This window comes from Gadus morhua, chromosome 20 (genome assembly GCF_902167405.1).
Source record: "Gadus morhua chromosome 20, gadMor3.0, whole genome shotgun sequence".
NCBI classification, from domain to species: domain Eukaryota; kingdom Metazoa; phylum Chordata; class Actinopteri; order Gadiformes; family Gadidae; genus Gadus; species Gadus morhua.
Window position 1 is genome coordinate 12936549 of NC_044067.1, and position 19643 is coordinate 12956191.

General features: G+C 44.9%; 1 protein-coding gene across 1 annotated transcript in view; it reads left to right on the forward strand.

Moving 5' to 3' along the window:
• Window positions 1-19643, forward strand: part of LOC115533526 (E3 SUMO-protein ligase RanBP2-like) — a 39105-nt gene that overhangs the window by 539 nt on the left and 18923 nt on the right. The window contains exons 3-21 of the mRNA XM_030344069.1: window positions 62-173; window positions 258-410; window positions 3543-3773; window positions 3908-4050; window positions 4151-4346; window positions 4821-4961; window positions 5114-5273; window positions 5608-5789; window positions 6086-6273; window positions 6654-6777; window positions 7520-7681; window positions 7810-7947; window positions 8092-8217; window positions 8294-8479; window positions 8567-8650; window positions 13463-13601; window positions 14075-14169; window positions 14643-18342; window positions 19476-19553. Of these exons, the coding sequence (XP_030199929.1) occupies window positions 62-173; window positions 258-410; window positions 3543-3773; window positions 3908-4050; window positions 4151-4346; window positions 4821-4961; window positions 5114-5273; window positions 5608-5789; window positions 6086-6273; window positions 6654-6777; window positions 7520-7681; window positions 7810-7947; window positions 8092-8217; window positions 8294-8479; window positions 8567-8650; window positions 13463-13601; window positions 14075-14169; window positions 14643-18342; window positions 19476-19553 (6338 nt within the window). The remainder of the gene's footprint in view (window positions 1-61; window positions 174-257; window positions 411-3542; window positions 3774-3907; window positions 4051-4150; window positions 4347-4820; window positions 4962-5113; window positions 5274-5607; window positions 5790-6085; window positions 6274-6653; window positions 6778-7519; window positions 7682-7809; window positions 7948-8091; window positions 8218-8293; window positions 8480-8566; window positions 8651-13462; window positions 13602-14074; window positions 14170-14642; window positions 18343-19475; window positions 19554-19643) is intronic.

A 19643-nucleotide genomic window follows, 5' to 3' on the forward strand; every position in this document is an offset into this window, starting at 1 on the left:
GATTATGATTTTGGAGTTTGATTATTTGCATATGTTTCTTTTTGTTTTGTTTTGTCTTTAGACATGTGTCAGAGTATCTCAGAGTACAGGAGTGGGACCTCAAAGCACACACATTCCTTGGCCAGCTCTACGAGAAAGAGGGAGAAGTTGACAAAGCAGTTGGATGTTATATGGTATGTAATCATATATACTGTAGCCATCTGTAATGCTTGTACTGTTGAAGGCAAACTACATTAAAGAGTTCGGTCTGTGTGTAGAGGTCATTGGACCTGAACCCAGCACAGAAGGACCTGGTTCTGAAGGTGGCTGAGTTTCTGTGCAGTAAGGATCCATTTGACAGCAGGGCAGATTTCTGGTTGGAGAAGGCCAACAAGCTGCTCCCTGGTAACCCAGCTGTCTTCAACCTCAAGGTGAGATCAACTGCAAGCTACTTTCAACCATTAATAGCAGCATATTAATGTTAATATTTATTTTACTTTGCTTGTTCAAACTCATACGTCACTAGTCTATTAGTTTAGTCTGTTGCACGCTATGCAAAAATGGAGCTGGAAGCTGCTGCTATGCCATTGCCATTGCATGTGAACAAGACTGAGTAAAAAAGCCCCGGCTGGATAAGATACTTTGATGCAACTTTAAATAAAGATTACCATATTTTATCTCATTAGATCATAAAGCATTAGTTCTCATTTAGTAATTATTTCTATATCCCTCGATTAACAGCCACACGCCTCAGCAACAATAAAATAGTAATCCTTTAGGCGCATATAGCGATTCAGACTCCCGGTGAGAACGTTTAGAGCAGTTCATTCATTGTACCTTCATTCACTATAACACAAGTACAACTTGTCCACTCTTCTTAATTCTCCATAGTTTTCTCTATAGCCACCGACTTATTCTAACAAAAACCGAGTTAATATTCGCCGTAAATCAAAGACAAAAGAATACAGCAATATGTTGAATATCAGTGGGGACATTTCAGTCATCATTTGACATTGGTGGGGACACGTCCCCTGGTCCCCACCCAAATCTATGCCCTTGGCATATCTAAATAATGGTTGGCTGGAGAATTTAAGATGACGTCACACATACGGTGTGTACGTCCATGCCTCTGTTGGTATTTCTGTTTGTTCAAGATGGACAGATTTATTTGATGTGAGCCGGTCAGCCTGTAACACCTCCGAAAAAGGGCACAGATATTAAATTACAAAGTGAACATTCACTCATCTCCTCCTCAAAGACCTTCTCCTAAAAGTAACCGCAGACAAACGCATTGCGTCTCTCATCTTCAGTTTACCGTCTAATATCAACTGTGTCCACGCCTCGTGCCCACTACCTCCTTCAGTCAACGGACGTGGGAAGGCGTGGCTGACTGATGGGGGAGTAGTCTTTGCAGAGGCATCAGTCAGCCAATCAAATCGGTTCGCCGGGTCCTTCCCGCTACTTCCTGCTTGTTGCGAGACAAGACGACCCGCTTTCCAGTATCGTCAGAGCCCGAGTCGCGTCACAGTGCTTACATTTGCATACGCGATCTGATTGGATGACGGAACCGTCGCTGCCGAAAAAGTTGAAAATTTTTCAACTTTCTGACGGTGGCGAACGCTCCAACTGAACGGACGGATCCACAATGCATTGCGCGTCCGTCCCCATTCAAAGTCAATGGGCAACGGTCAACTGACGGAGGTAGTGGGCATGGACTCTGTCCGCCCTGGTTGTCCGTTGTGTCATTGAATGTTTTTGTTTGCATTGCCATGTGCTTTTGTTTTGGTCCCGAACCCCACCCTTAACTGCCTTGTGCCACTCCCTGCCCACACCTCTGTCTGCCACAGCTGGTCATTTGCCTGCTCGTTGTCTTGATTGAGTTTTCCCTTTCCCCTTTCTCCCCAATGATCTGTTTCCCCTCTGATATTTAAGTTCAGCCCACCTGTTAGCCCTTGTCAGATCGTACCTGAAAGTTTGCTGAGATACTGTGCCAGTTTTTGCTCTGCCTGTTTCTGCTCTGCCAGTGACATTGACAGCGGATTCTCTGCCTTGTGATTTTCTGTTTTTGGATTTTTAATTTTCTGTTGGTTCATTGCCTGGATCTCTTGTGCATTACACTTTTATCTGAGTATGACTTTTTGACCTGTCTGCCCTTTTGTTTAAATCCTGAAGAAAATGAATACATATTTGTGACAATTGCATCTGGTCTGCACCTGGGTCCTTAGCTACATGTCTTAACAATGGCCGTGCGTCACTTCACAAACTGTATCAAAGTGACTGTAATGGAAGATGCATATAACTGCTCTCCCGCACTAAATCTTCCTTCCACTCACATTACGACTTTTCTTTTTTTGAGATATGTGAAAACCTCCACAATACCACATTGTGCTCTTTTTTTTTCACCACTCAAGAGCTTCTAAACATCAGGGAATCAACTCGTGGATTTATTTCCAAATTTTCTCATTCTATCGTAATCCAGTGCTTTTGTGGCTCTGCAGACATAGACCACGCACTTCAATACGAATATCCCTCTCTAATGTGCGATCACTGGGCAATAAAATGGACGAACTCCAGCTACTGCTGAAGATGTCGAATTTTCTTCATCCTCCATTTTGTGCTTTAGGGAAACTTGGCTCTTTGAAACATTAGCATCAGGTTATGGTGACAAAGAGCTCTCTTGTGTGACAGATTCACACAGAGCTCTCCGGCAAAATGAAAGGTGGAAGTTTTGTTTCTACACTAACAGAGGCTGGTGTAAGGAGGTGACTGTGATTCTACGGTTCTCCCATACTGGAATCCCCTAGATTGAAAACCCTTCTAATCCCAACGCGAGTTTGTATCATTCATCTTGGTCAGTGTTTATATCCAGCACAAGCTAAGCTGCAGGACAGCGCATGCTCACCGACCAGATGCCGGACTCCTTCTTCGTTGTACTTGCCATCATTAACTAAGGGAAACTCAGCCACAAACTTTCTAAATTCCGTCAGCAGAGGCTATCTAGCAAAGGCTAGATAGAGAACAGTCTTGATCACTGTTACACCATAAACAACAGTGCCTATATGCCGTCCCCCACACTGCTCTAGAACCCTCTGTCCACGCTACAGTCCACCAATTCCTGCATACAGGCAGAAATTAAAACTCAATCCTGTTGTGAGAACATTTTAGAAGTGGACCAAAGAAGCTATTGTAGGGGAATGTGTAGAAATGAGGACGGAGACTTGGTTGCCAGTGAAAATATATAGAGATGGATTTATTTCCCCAAGCAGCCAGAGGTGCGTTCCTTAAATAACGCATCACACCCCCAGGTGGGTCTCATGCCCCTTCCCGGGGACACGCACCATACACCATACACACAGTGATTTACGATACCGGAGCGATACCGCTACACTATCAAGGTTTTTTTTTAGAGCACTTCGTCTGCATTGACTGGGATTTTTTTTTCTTGGGGAAACCCCTGGGAAAACTTTCCCAGGGATTTAATAGAAATGTAAATAAATCCCAGCCATCTTATTTCCCTGTTGTCCTCGTACCCCTCATCTATGTACATTTGTTTCCCTGATCAGGAGAAGCTGCTCAGCCGTCAGGGCCAACAGGGATGGAACCGCCTTTTCGATCTTCTGCAGTCTGAGTTAGCGGTGCGCCCAGCCGATGTCCACGTCAACATAAAGCTGGTTGAGCTGTACTCTAAAGATGGCCGCCTGGACGAGGCTGTGAAACACTGCTTGAGCCATGAGAATAAGGGCCAGCTACGCAAAAGTCTGGATTGGAACTCCCTGGTGGTCGACACACTGCAGGTCAGCCATTATGTGTTTTGGATGTATATATTTTTGGAAAAAGAAAATACAGTATGATATGTAAATACGCAAGCGGTACAGTAGGTTTAGCAGATGTATTAACATCTTTCATCTGACTTGGCATGTGTTTTAAGGAATACCTGGCCCAGCCCGGTGTCTCCAACAATGAAAAGCTGTGTCGTCGCCTTAAAGGAGAGCTGCTGCTGGCCCACTGCAACCTGCTGAGACTCAAACTATCAGTCAGTGGAGTGCTGCCCGCACTTGATGCTCTGAGAAGGTAGGTTTAGTGTGTTTGCATAGGCCCACACAGACGGGATGAGCATTGTGTAATAAACCCCATATAATGTTTGGACGTGCATGTGTTTTATTTTATGTAGTTTTGATGAAGCCATGCGGTCTGTGAGTGCCACAGCAGGTGGCCAGACAGACGAGCTGTGCGAGGTGTTTGGAGAAATGCGAGCTCACCTTTACCTGCACACTGGTACCCTCCTACTGAAAATGGCCCAAGAGCGTGAGCAGAACTGGAGAGCTGTGACCGACTTGGCCACCCTCTGCTTCCTGTTGTCTTACCAGGTACATGCTTATAGGACCTAGAAAGGTTTCTATATTAAAAGTGTGACTGTTCCCGACAATAAAACGTAGCATACAGCACACACCCAGTTCGGTGTTCAAAAGTGCACGGTTTGATTAAACAGTGCAACTTTATAGTAAAAGGACTTTAGTATACTACTGTTATCATAGCCAGTGACTGACAGTGAGGATGATAATGTCAATGATGGATGGTTGGTCAGTAGAGAATGGCAAGTGAGCAGTTGTTGGATCCCAACAAGGGAAATTATATACACTTCTTTCAAGGTAGGGCTGAGCATTTGAAGCCATATTAAGCCTAAACTGAGTACACGTTTGCATCCCTAGTGCCAACAAGTACCCCAGTGTAACTTGACATTCAGAGTTCGATTTCAACCACCAATATGCAATGGCACGTGCAGCAGCGGCTGTCAATATCTTGGTGAGAGGTTAAATATCAATATCGCTTTGTCATTTTAGGTGCCCAGACCAAAGCTTAAGCTGACTAAAGGAGATCAGTTGGCACCCCAGCTGTTGGAGCTGATGGCCAACGATAGACAGAGCCAGGCTGGGCACATGCTGCTCAACCTCAGATCGGACCCACAGACCTTTATCACTGAGGTCAGTGGAACAACTGCAATTGCAATTGCCAATTCAACACTTTTTCATCTGAAACGTCTTATGATGCTTAGATATTTTTTCTCTTAACTTTGGAATGGATGTATTCCAGCTGCCTTTCTTTTTCATACATTGTAAAATGTATTGTATTGTAGGTGGTGGAAGCATTTGGTAACCGCATCGGGCAGAGCTCTCTTTTTGAGCTCCTGTTTGGAGAGCAGTCCTCCACAAGTGCCTCCTTCATGGCCAATGATGACTTCGGTTCCATCAACACACAAGTCCCAGAATTCTCTCAGCTGGCTAAGTGGGACAATGGTAAGTGGGGTACAGGGGTGTCCTCGACAGCACTTTACAAAACTGCATGGTCGAGTCTGACCTATCGATGCCTATTGGCTAATTGATCTAAACTCCCATCAATCAATGGGCGGATCTGGATTTCCCAAAGCTGTCTATAGGCAAGCACAGTGAATCCGCTAAAAGACTCACCGCCTCTTACAACAAATTAACTTCAGAAAATAAGGACAATGTGCGTCTCCATTGATTTCAGCATTTGCATTCTTTTTGACAGAAAATACAGGCTACTATATGCAAACAACAGTGATGTTTGTGTAATTTGCTAGAACATCATGAATCTCAATTGGTCCTGTAGGTTCCATCATGCTCCATGGAGGAGACTTGCAGCACCTGAGCTGGCTGGGCCTGCAGTGGACCTTGTTGGCCCAGAGGCCAGCCCTTCGAGATTGGCTCGAGCAGCTCTTCCCCAGACTCAACCTGGAAACATCCCAGCTTGACACCAATGCTCCCGAGTCCATCTCCCTGCTGGACCTGGAGGTACTTTCCAGGGACTTGATGTTACGTAAAAAAAACAACTGGTTGAAACCTGATCATATCTTTCAGCATTGGATTATCAGGTAGTGGTGTATTCCCTATTCCCTAATAGATTACCTTGATGGGGTTCAGTTATCAATCATGTATAACACTAGCTATGTAAGTCTCCATGTACCTGTTTAAAAAAATAATGAATTGGTTCACTTCACACATAGGAAATCTAAACTAGACTAAAGACTAAAAGTTGCTCCTGTTGAAGGTAGCTTCCATTCTGATTTATTTAATCTTTTTTTCTCAAGGTGTTTGTGTGCGGGGTGGTGTTCTGCTGCCATAGCCAGCTCCAGGAGACTGCTAAGATCAGCTGTGTCGGCCAGCAGCCACTCAGCGAGCCCCGATGCCTTCCTCTTCCTCTTCTCCGCTCCCTGTCCACTGATCGGCAGAGGGATTGGTGGGATGCCATCTACAGTCTCATCCATAAACAAGCCCTGTACGTTTATTGAGAGATCTGCATGGGGCCACAATGAAGGCCAAAGGCATTCTTTCCATTTTTGGTCCACTGATACCCTTTGACACCGCACAAAATATTTGCTCTTTTCAATCCAACCTTTTTTTGAATGATTGTAAAGCCCAGGTTATGATATTAATTTCGCTCCGTTTGTAAAAAAAAAAAAATTAATAAACAAACAATATTGAGGTTAGTATGCTATAGCCTTTTGCAACTCATATGGTATAAAACTAAGCCATCAGATTCAGCCATTGGGTCATTCAATTCCTCAGTAGTACAACTTGATGAACAATTTTGTGCTTTTTAAAAAGTAGTTTCAAAAGTGCTCTCCATTGCATCAGTTTTGATTTTCTATTTTGCAGACCGGACACGTCAGCCAAGCTGCGTATGGTTGTGCAGCATGGTCTGAGTTCACTCAGAGCAGGAGAGAAACACGGTCTGCAGCCATCACTCGTTATTTCCTGGGCTCAACATCTCAGCCAGATGGTGATCATGTCTGCAATTTTTAGCACTAGCACGTTTCTCAACACATGCATGCATGCCGGTGCCTTCACACTGTTTACTTTCCTTTAAAGGGGTGATATCATGCTTTTTCGACTTTTCCCTTTGATTTAGACTGTTATATGACGTATGTATACATGTTTTACATCTGCTAAAATAGAAAAATCTAATTCCGAGCCAGGTTGAGTATTCGTGCCCATCGAGAACGCCCCTTAATAAGTATGTGAAACATCTAGTTTGCGTTCAAACTTTACTTCCGTGATAGTGTGACCTCGAACTCTGGAGTGGGTGGTGCTGAATTGCAGAAGTCGCGCCTCCTGACTACCCGCAATGTTTACAACTTCTCGGGTTGTGAATTTGCTGACCCACGCGCAAAGCGTTGCCTGCTGACCAATCACAGCAGACTGGAATACTCGGGAGGGGGGGCTTAAAGCAACGTGATACAAACCAGAACGTTTTTGAAAGACGCTGAAATCGTTTTTTGCAGAAATTAACAGTGTGAGAATAATAAGACGTATTTTTAATATACAGTCATGTAACCCTATTGTACTAGTACCCCCAAGTGCAATTATTAAACCTAAAAAAGGATGATATGGTATCTTTAACGTTGAATCTTAATTTTTGACTTGGCTTTTATTGAAATATTAGGGAATAGTAGTATTTCTCTGTTCAGTACTATGCTAAGACTTTTTACATAATCTTCATTAAACCAGATTTGTCTCCTCAGGGCATGGAGGTGAACTCGTACTATGACCAGAAGGAATACATTGGCCGTAGTGTCCACTACTGGAAGGCTGCTCTTCCTCTCTTGGACAAGATCAAAAACAGGCGAAGCATACCAGAACCCCTTGACCCCCTCTTCATTCATTTCTCCAACAGAGATATCCAGGTAAATTATTATTTAATTTGATAATTTCTTGACAGTTTAAGCCTATGTTGCATGCATACAAGTTATATGACTGCAACAGTTAGTTTATAAACTGCTGGGAAATGTTTCATACCTGTTCCTACTTTCAGATCTCAATTGTGAAGGGCTATGAGGAAGAGGCCTTGATAGGATTTGCGTCTCTCTTGGACGTAGAGGGTAAGACGGAAGAAGCCATTTCCACCCTGGAAACGATCAATAACGTGTCATCTTCCTGGCATCTTGCACGGGCAAGTCCAAGCTTCAGATTACTTGAATGAACTGATTGTACTGGCGGAGCTGTTGACCATAATTGTGTTGCTACTAACATCACCAGCCTTCAGTTGATTTGGTTGTAGTAGATAGAGGCTTCCTTTCATTGAAATTCTTCACAGATCTACCAAAGGCTGTCAGAGGAGGTGGGCATTGGGGTAGAGGAGACACAAGACCGGTGTATCATGCTCCTCAAGAAGTTCAGAACTTATCTGTCTAAGATCTACAACTCAGATGACCTGGACCAGGTTTGTTGTGGTTTCATGATGGGGGGATTTGATACCTCCAGAGGTATAAGCCAGTGATACCAATGTTCTCCCCCAGCTGCCTGGATCCATAGAAGTGGTGATGGACGTCTTGAATGAGGTGAATCAGCAGCTGGAACAGATTGGTGAGATTGCAGAGAAGAAAGAGGAGAAGGGAGGGGCCCGAAGAGCACCAACCCGGTCCACACCAGAAACTACCGCAACTGTCTCCCATATCACAGTTTCTCCCTCCAAAATACACCTGGTTGGTAATTTTCATTGATAAATGGGTTGACTAATTTAATAAACCTGTTTTCCGTAATTTACAAGGTATTCTTTACATTGTCAACAGATTTCTTCTAAGACACCACTGCATTGGGTCGAGGATCAGAAGTCTCTGCTACCGATGCTCTGGCAGCAAGTAGAAGCTCTCAAAGTAAGGTTTTTGTTTGTTGCATTTTTGTGGTATTGCAAATTGAGCACGTTATCATGCTAACAAGTTGACATTCTAGCATGCAGTTTTGGTAGAGTCAAAAAATCTCGAGGTCGGAGTTCTTCCTACTTCCGTCCAATTCTGAATCACCATAGTCATCAGAATAGCAATGCAAATATCTACCTAAACAAAAATAACACCCCTGGCATAAAAAGCGCCAATAAGCAAACTCAGATTTTGTATTTACAATGTATGAGAATTCGAGTGCTTGGAACAATTCAGCCTTTTGCAAAGGTTGAATTGTTCCCTTACTTGCTCTGTCATTCCCATACTTGCAAGGGAATGAGAGGGTAATTAACTGAAATGTTTTTCCCCAATTCAATTTGTATTGAAAGCGTGCTGGACGTGGGGGGGCAAGGGATTTTGGGAAGGCTTGCATGTGGGCAGATGATCGCGGCGTGTGTAAAGGGGAGGGACAAAAGTTGAACTTCAGTTAACTTTATGCAAATAAGTGCATCTTGTAGCGTGCGTTCGGCTATGCGAATGGACAATCGACATTCAGTGACTACTGAATGTCAATGCTACAGTGACTACTACCCTATGGACTCATGGTGGAATTAAATTTCCTTGTTTAGAGCACTTCAATCGACAAAGTGGTAAACTCCCACAAGCAGCAACTAGAGAGCAAATAAAACCCTGCTGAATCTGGCTATGATGGTCAAAGTCATTAACAGTAATAGCATTTGATCAAACATTTAACAAAAAATCCCTGCACATCTGTAGTTATTGTAAGAAAAAGGGGGAGACTCTATCTATTATCCACATGTTGTGCACATTGGTTACATGCAACAATCGAACGGGGGGAACCCAAGCGGAGATGCAGACAACGGAGGTTGAATTAAACCAGAGATTTATTGTACGGATGACGAGAACAGTAGGGAACTAGAAAATGCATTTCCTGCAGAAAATGCGTTGAGTGCTGTAGTGCAAAGTGAGGTTGAAAATATTTTTCAATAAAGCCACATAGATTAATACATAAAGAAACGTTATATGGCTTAAATCAAGTGAAGGGATTTGAACAACAGTTCAAAAGTCTAATTGGAGTAAACAATGTAAACATGCACACCATTTAAGAAAATGTCAATGGTTGGAAACAAATAAAGTGACAGCTGAATGAAAAGCGCAAAACATTGCTAAAAATGCAGAAATGTAAAATGAATTGAACTGAAGAATCTGAACGGTCAAATGAATTGCCCTGCACTGCTGGTGCATGTGCTTGTGCGTGTGCGTGTGTGTCTTTAAGAGAATAGCGAGCCGGTGCGTTATTAAAAGCAGCCCAAAAGAGGGGGAAAATAAGACCAATCTGGCAACACTGCCTTAACCTCCTCCAAAATTAGCCCAATCTGGTGTGAAAAACCGCCCAATCTGGCAACACTGCTGAATGTCCTAACGCTCCAGCGTCAACGTAAATCAATGAGACCAACTGAAAACGAAAGTTAAGAAATTAACTACGGTTCTATGAATCCTTGATGACCGCCTCTGGTGCTTAAAGCACTGGATATCTCCACCTCGCGCATGCGCATTTCGAGTACCTAATACCATCATAGTCACCTGTGACCCCCACATGACCCCGGGAAGCCTATATCTTGTGGTGTCGTCAGAGGATCTGTTCCTAGAATCTTTGCGGGAGAACACAAGGATTCTGAGTGACTAAACTCTCTGGCGGTCATCCAGGATTCTTAGAACCGTAGTTAATTTCGTAACTTTCGTTTTCGTTTTCAACTTTCTTTCTATTTCATCCCTACTGACCGGTGCTTATAGCACCGGATGACCCATACCAAAAAGGTCACAAAGAATCCAACACCCACCTCACTCATTGGAGGCAGCAGAGCTTGGAAGTAGGAACACACCCATCGAATGGGGAGTGGCGACGTTGACACGGTAAAACCTTGTGAATGTGCCAGGCGACGTCCATGATGCCACGGCACAGATCATCTCCAGGGGTACACCTCTTATAGCAGCCCATGATGTCGACACGCTTCTGGTGGAGTGGCAACTCAACCCAGATGGCAAGGGGGTGGCCACTTGCCCCATAGGTATGTTTAATGGCGTTGACGAACCAGTGGGACAGCCTATTTTTGGACAACGCACAACCTCTGTTAGGGCCACTGTGACACACGAACAGTTGCTCAGACTGCCGTATACCGGCAGTAGCAGCAATGTAAGCCCTAAGCGCCCGTACCGGGCACAGCATCTCGGACTCATTCACCTCAGATGGGGAGTCAAAACGTGCAAGCTGGATAGGCTGGTTTAAATGGGTGCGTCAAAGCACCTAAGGCAGGAACGCCACATTTGGCCATAAAACCACACCTGAGTCATCAGGGTTCCACCGCAGGCATGTATCTGCCACGGATAGGGCATGGAACTCCCCGACCCGCTTCGCAGTGGTAATGGCTAGCAAAAAAGCCACATTCACGGACAGCCACTTCAACCCTAATTGGGTCAGAGGCTCAAAAGGAGGTGATGACATGGCCTCCAGCACCAGGGGCAGGTCCCAAGCTATAGCCCTCAAGAGTCCTAGGGGGACGCAGCCTCAGGGCCCCCCTAAGGAAGAGGGACAACAACCCACCAACCATCTCATGCTGGGAAGAAATAGCAGCCACATAGACCCTGTGTGGCCGCGGATCTACGTACTGGGTCTACTGCCTTACCCCTACACCAGTCAGAGAACAACTTCTATTGGCATACTGTGCTCTGGTAGATGGTGCCCTGGCACTCAGAATGGTATTCCTGATGGTCGCAGTGTAAACCCTCAGCAGTGGGTCGGGCCCTGCAGCGGCCAAGCCTAGAGCTGGAGGCGACGTGATCTGGGTGCCAAATCTGACCTCTGGCCAGTAGGGGGCCACCAGATGTAGCCTGTGGCCCCGCAGAATCACCCTCTGCAGTATGGGAAGAATCAGGGGCAGTGGTGGGAAGGCATACAGAGGACTCTGTGGCCAGTCGCGAGCTAAGACATCCTGTCCAAGGGGGCCGGTCACGTCCTTCCAGGAGAACCAGAGGGGGCAATGTGCGGATTCCTCTGAAGCAAAGAGGCCCACTTCCGCCCTGCCAAAGAGACTCCATATCGTCTCCACCACCTCCGGATGAAGCCGCCACTCCCCCGGTGGGGGCTTCTCCCGCGATAGGAAATCTGCGACCTGATTCCGTTCCCCGGTATGAAGACCGCCCGCACGCTGGCCAGGCGGGGATATGCCCAGGTTAACAGGCTCCGAGATACCCGGAGTAGCCGTGAAGACCGGGTTCCCCCTTGGTGGTTGATCTGGGCAACAGCAGACCTGTTGTCTGATCGAACTAGCACATGCTTGCCTCTCAATTGAGGCAGAAAGTGATTGAGTGCTAGCTGTACCACTCTGAGCTCTGGCACATTGATGTATGCGTGGTTCTGGGCCGGCAACTGCCCCTGGGCAGTCCTGCCCTGCCAAACCACGCCCCATCCCGAGAGGCAGGCGTCCGTCATGACCAGCTCCCGGCGGGATGGAATGGTGCCCTTTCTCCACGGGGACAGAGAGAAGGGGCATCGCTGAGACACCCTGACCTTTCCGTGCCTGTTCTACTTGGGGTCCAATTGGAGGCTGTTTAGCCACAACTGGAAAGGGTTCAGAGACAGCAAGCCGAGAGGCACCACAGCTGAGGCAGCTGTCAGCTTGCCGAAGAGCTGAAGGAAGAGAATGAATAGCATCATCCTGCCATACCCAAAGAGGGGGAGGCAGAGGAGGATGTTAGTTACACGCCGAGGTGACAGATAGGCCCTCATATCGTCTGAGTCCAGGACCATCCCCAGGTATGTGACCTGTTGGGATTGGAGTTCCCAATACGACCCATGCGTGCCGCAGCGTCGTAGGCCTTTGACCGCATTTGATCCATGTCGGCCGCCAATCCGTCCACCTTGGAGGCCAGCCAGCCCCTTGCCTTCTCTTTGGGGTGGGCACCCATAGCCGCAGCTCCATCATGCCGATGCCGCCTAGAACGACCGAAAAAAAGATAGTATTTTAAAAGTAGAATATCTTAAAAAGTATAAAATAATTTAAAAGTCTGAAAAGAAGCGCGCAATTCCAAGCTATTCTGAACATTTTCAAATTTGAGTGGAGTCTCTAGGTGAAAAATTTAGGAAAGAGATATGCCCAAAGTTTGTAGAGAATAATAAAGAAAGAAAGAATACAATTTATGAAGAACAACAGTTGAGCGCTGCATGCAGCAATCACCGAATTAGCAGGAGGTGGACAGGCGAGGGTGGATGACAGTGCAGGGCTGGGTAGGTGGACGGAAAATGATGAACGGACAGGCAGGCAGCGCTACAGGCAGGGAGGCAGGCAGATGAGCACGCAGGGTGGAAGGCAGGCAAATAGGAGGTTGGTGATCCACTGTAGTTGAAACAACGATCTGGGAATGAGTGGGTGAAGAACCAGGGTCTATATACGCCGGGGATGATGACTGGAGATGGTTGGCACGTGTGCAACTTGACCCGGTGAGACATTAAGGGAATGCCTCGCCCCTTGCACATACTTGTAAACACAGAGAGGGGGAGACAGAGCAGAGAATCTGCTGTATACGGCTACAGCCGTAACATTGTGTAATTAGTTGATTAATGACCCTCTACTGTACATTTGATGTAATGACTCATTGCACAGCTGTGCAATGAGTGATAATAAATCAGGCTTTAACTACTTTCTAACAACCAAACATGGATAGGTGGTTTCTTTGTGGGTATGAATCTAACTTTCGTTGTGTGAAGACACCTATTTCTTTATATTGTAGATTGAGGTCCATCTGAAGCACAATTCTAGTGGGAACCTAGGCTCCGCTCATCATCGGATGTATGGGTACAGCTATGGAGCCGACGGACTACAAGAGCCCTACAACCCGGGACTGTCCTTTCAAGCACCACAATTAACAGGTAGGTTTCTAAGGGGCCACTCACACTAGGGCCGTTTGCCTGTTCCGTGCTGCAGGGGTCGCGCAAGGACTATGTTATCCAGCTCACGTTGCGTATCCGCGCGTCATCTCATTAGCATCTGTACTTTGGCCACTGCACACCTCTCCCAAGTGTGCCGTGGCCAAGGGGCTGTTCCGTGCAGGAATACGGATGGCGTGGTCACACTAGCCAAACGTTCTAGACTTTAGTATGAAAATGAGCTCGGGCAAGGGCCCGCGGCCCCTAAGTCGGTATTTACGCTTACTTGTTTATGCTATATTAAGTTACACTCCACGTATTTCTTCCTAAAGTAGAATAACTACTTATTCTAAACGAGCACAACGTGTGTGTGTGTGTGTGTGTGTGTGTGTGTGTGTGTGTGTGTGTGTGTGTGTGTGTGTGTGTGTGTGTGTGTGTGTGTGTGTGTGTGTGTGTGTGTGTGTGTTCTTTCTCAGATCCTACCACGGGGCCGCATGGGTACTACAACCAGTCTCCTGCTTATAACTCTCAATCTGTACTTCGCACGTCAGCAAATGTGACTCCCACAAAGGTAATATAGGTATAGATATTTGGATAGCCATTTTTGACTTTTTTTGCCATTAAGGACTCTTTACAGTCTTCCTTAATGACTGAGTCGAGTCGAGCTACATGTGCGGTGGAAAAGCGGCATATGCTGCTTAATAAACGTATTAAGAACGAATATATGAATATATTTTAAACTAATATTATATGAGTTTAATTACTTACAATTCAGGCATGTTCTATGTATCCATTATCTACAGTATATTCATGTTTTACAAAGGTTGGAAATAGGCTAGACTATTTAGCTTTTAAACAAAAGTAGAAAAACATTGGAATCGGATCTGTACTCTGTATCATCAAAATATATACATTGATATCTGCCATCGGCAAGATTGTTATTTTAAACAAAAGTATCAGCCCAGATTATTACTATCGGTGCATCCCTAATTTGGACCAGTGAGCTATGTCTCTTCTAATGCATAATTTTGTGTTTTATCACAGGGTTCCGTGTACAACATGAATCGTATGCCCTTACAACAGCATATGATTTCCTACCAGCAGCCGAACCACACACCACCAATGCAACCTGCACTGCCCTGCGTCTACCCCCCACAAGAACAAGTTTTCGGTGCATCTCTTCGCTTTGAGTCACCAGCAACCAACCTTCCCTCACCGTACAGTGACAAATATTACAACCATGGTGTGACTCAGCCAACAGCCAACCTGCCCCTTCCTGAGCCTGGTTACTTTACCAAACACTCTCCGGTTATCGTTCAACCAAAGAGCATTAAGGGGAAAGCAATGGATTTTGGGAAAATCACTTTTGGCCAAATAGCATTGACTGACATCCCAAAGGTTCCTAGTCTTGTTGCTGGGCCCACTAGTCAAACTGCACAATCGTCCAACGATGGAGACTTTACCCTCTCTCCTTCTCAAGCCAAGCACAGTGAGAGTCTGCTAGGGCTGCTGACTTCAGATATTTCCACTAAAACAGGGTTCAGTTTCGCAGGTGCAACAACGAACACTGGAATTTCAGGCATATTTGAAAAGGTTGAAAAGCCATTTCATCTGCCCGATAAGATAGATGCAAAAAAAGGTGAGAAAGAAGAACAGGAATTGTTCTGTAATAGGGCTGGAAATATAAAGATTTTAAAGCATATCACTTCAGGAAAGGTGCGCATAATGAGAAGAGAACAAGTCCTTAAGATCTGTGCCAACCACTATATCAACGCTGATACCCTACTTAAACCCAATGCTGGCTCAGACAAGTCATGGGTCTGGAATGCCATTGATTATAAGAAGCAAGGTCGATGGGACTGTGATGCATGTTATGCAAGAAACGAGTCATCATCGAATTGTTGTGTTGCCTGTCAAACTGATGCCTCAGCAGCATCAGTTGTCACAAAACCATCAGAAACAGCAGGTCCACCTTCAGGAACAGCAGCTGCCCCAACCACCAAGCCTCAGAGCTCTGCGTTTGGCTCGAGTTTCGGTAGCCAATTTGGGATGAAGGCAGGTCAATGGAACTGTAATGCATGTTATGTAAGAAATGAGTCATCATCAAAGAGTTGTGTTGCCTGTCAAACGCCTCAGGCCTCAGCAGGATTAGTTGTCACAGAAACAGCAGGCCCACCTGCACAAATAGCAGCTGCCCCCACCAGCAAGCAACAGAGCTCTGCGTTTGGATCAAGTTTCAGTTGCCAATTTGGGATGAAACAAGGTCAATGGGACTGTGATGCATGTTATGTGAGAAATGAGTCCTCATCAAAGAGTTGTGTTGCCTGTCAAACTCCTCAGGCCTCAGCAGCATCAGTTATCACAGAAAAAGCAGGGCCACCTGCCCAAATTAAAGCTGCCCCAACCACCAAGCCTCCGAGCTCTGCGTTTGGCTCGAATTTCGGTGGCCAATTTGGGATGAAACCAGGACAGTGGGACTGTGATGCATGTTATGTAAGAAATGAGTCCTCATCCAAGAGTTGTGTTGCCTGTCAAACTTTGAATCCCTTATCCAAAACGACTTCCCATACAGCTAAAGCCCCATGCCCTACTCTGTGGTACTGTGACACTTGTTTGGTCAGGAACAATGCGTCCGTCAGTCAATGTTTGTCCTGTCAGACACCTAATTCTAACCAAAGTATTAGTGGCCCTGGTCCTTCATCAGGCATCAGGAGCTCAACTTTTAGGTTTAGTTTTGGAGATAAAACTGCATCGAGTCAAACAGGTGGAACTGCCATTACTTCTGGCTTTGCTAGTAGCAAAGGTTCTTCCTATAAGTTTGGAGTGCCCCAATCAGAAATTCCTGGCGCTTCAAGCTTTTCATTTGCATTTCCCATTCAAGCTGGGGGATTCCAGTTTGGTGCTCAAGAAACTAAAAATGAAATATCTGCGATGTTAACTGCACCAGTGACTACTTCTACAGTCCTCAAAATCTTAGCGGACCAACACAAAGAAACAATGTCAACACAATCTATTGATGGAACTAAGGAAGAAGAAATTGCACTATTTACTGGTAGGCAGGATGCATTCAGTTTTGAAGACTTGGCCACTTCTCCCGAGGACTTTCAATTTGGCCAGAATAATCCAACTTTTAAGGGCTTCTCTCGTGCTGGCGAGAATCTGTTTTCATCCAACCAGGGGTCTCCAAGCATGGTAGACTCTTTGGCTGCCCAGGAAGAGGAGGACAAGACGGAGGAGAATGATGACGTAAAGTTTGAGCCTGTTATTCAGTTGCCGGAAAAGGTTGACCTGGTCACGGGAGAGGAGGAAGAGCAGGTTCTATACTCCCAGCGTGTTAAGCTGTTTCGTTTTGATACCGGCCTAAGCCAATGGAAAGAACGGGGCTTGGGTGTCCTCAAATTTCTCAAAAATGCTGCTAATGGCAGACTAAGAGTTTTAATGAGAAGGGAGCAGGTCCTAAAGGTATGTGCCAACCACTGGATCACCACCACAATGAATCTTAAGCCTCTAATAGGGTCGGATAAAGCATGGATGTGGTTGGCAAATGATTTCTCTGATGGATATGCTAGACTAGAACAGCTAGCAGCCAAGTTCAAAACACCAGAGCTAGCATCGGAGTTCAAGCAAAAGTTTGAAGAGTGCCAGATACTCCTACGAGATATCCCATTGCTGACACCACACATGCTTGTTGACACTGGCAGAACAGCCCATCTCATTCAGAAAGCTGAGGAAATTAAGACTTTTATGAAAGATTTAAAATGTTTCCTGACCGATGGGAAAGCTAAACTCTGTGATGAAAGCGCAGCAAACCTTACACCAGCTAACAATGTGATGGGGCTGACCGTAAAGCCCCACACTGAAGGCACAGGTCCTACTTTGGATTGGGATGACTACCGTCTTAGAGAACCTTTAGATTACTCTGCTGACATTTCTGTATATGCTTCTCCTCTAGCAAGCAGTCCCGTTAGAAAGAACCTATTTCGATTTGGAGAATCCACCAGTGGTTTTAGCTTCAGTTTTCAGCCTGGCATCAGCCCTTCCAAGTCTCCTGCTAAGCTCAATCAGAGCGGAGTGTCAGTGGGCACTGATGATGAGCAAGATTCAACTCAAGATGAGGACAAAGATGGTCAGTACTTTGAACCCATTGTACCCTTGCCTTATCTTGTGGAGATTTCTACAGGAGAGGAAAATGAGCAGGTGGTCTTCAATCACCGCGCTAAACTGTACCGTTACGAAAAAGACCTTAACCAATGGAAGGAGAGGGGCATCGGAGAAATCAGGATCCTGCAGAACTACGACACTAGACGAGTGAGGCTTATCATGAGACGAGATCAGGTGCTCAAGATTTGTTGCAACCACTGGATTACAACGGCAATGAAGCTAGAAATTATGAAAGGATCTGAGAAGGCCTGGGTGTGGAGTGCTTTAGACTTTACTGATGCTAAAGATGGCAGAGTTGAACAATTGGCTGTGAGGTTCAAACTACAGGATGTAGCAAATTCATTCAAAGAAGTATTTGAGAAGGCCAAAAATGCACAGGACAGCGAGACACCTATTACCCGTGTGACTTCAAGGGTGGCCTCTCCCCCCAAGTTTGTCTTTGGTACAGATACCCTCCAAAAAATCTTTGGCCGAACCAAGTCTTCTCCAGAGCCCGAAAATTATTCATCTAACTCCAGGACCGAAGATAACCTTAATGTGTCCCAGTCATCTGCATCCCCTGCATTCAAAATCCAAGCGAAAGGTAAGTCTTCCAAAGCCGTTTTAAATATTGTATTTCAATTAGTGGTGGGCCGTTATCGGCGTTAACGGCTGCGTTAACGCAAAACTTTTATCGCGCAATAAAAAAAATATCGCCGTTAATCTATTTTCAAACACTTCCTTGTTCGGACCCATCACGTGACTGAACTAACCAATCAGAAGCTAGAATTTAGACTGGGGTTAACGTGAGGGAATCAGAGAGGCAGATTCAACAGAATATCCTGACTGTGTTAAATATGTAAACATGTAAATATGTAATAATTGTGTAACATAAATATGTAAATGATGAAATGACTAAAAATTGTAAGTACATTTCTAGCAAATTAACTCCAATATAAATTATATTAATTTATTCTACAACTTTCAAATATTTAACTTCTAAATTTAACTTCTATCAAGATTAATCTAGATTAATTTTGGAATTAATCTAGATTAATAGATTAATCTATGCCCACCACTAATTTCAATCCATTTAGTTTGTCCTTGTTTAACGTGTATCCCCATCCTTACCGTGCAACCCTATTCAATGCTCAATGCTGAGAGGAACTCGCCAACAAGGGTTAGCAAACACTTCACTCTCGAACCCTTGACATTTTAACTTGAACACACTATATTTCTTGTCAAGGGTTGAATTAGGTCCTACAATTGTTTGAGTTTACAGGTACACAGATCTTCCATTGATGGAACTAAATTATTCTGCGCCTAATCCTAATCCTACCTTTCAGGAACCATTCATAAATCTCCCCTCCATTTTTGTCTTTTTTCATGCCCACTGCAATTAATTTAGCTGGGATTATGTAGAAGGCAGAAAAACTCACAATGGGTAGAGCTTCCGATTTACTGATGCAAGTCCTAAAAATATAGAAGACAAGGCTAGCTTTACTGGTAGAGCATGGCATTAACACTGCCAGGGTCTTGGGGCCACCCTTAATAAAAATAATATACACATTGCGAGACGATTTGGTTAAAAGTGTCCACCAAACAGTAAATGCCAGATTATCTAATTTCAAAATGGTTTATGTGGTGCAGTTTTTCTTTAGAATAGTAATTAATTAAACCGGAATTATGAAACGGCGTTGAATTTAGCTTCTTTCTTCAAACATGCTATCTTTTTAGGATTGGATTTTAGGCTTTTCAAAGATAATCCAATGGTTTTTTGGACCACCACATCGTCCTTCCAATTTGAGTCCCCAGGTACTTCTCATTGCCATGCCCATGTCTGTGTATGCCATGCTTTGAATAAACCAGCCTAGGTTACCAGCTTTCACCTGAAAGAAGGCGATA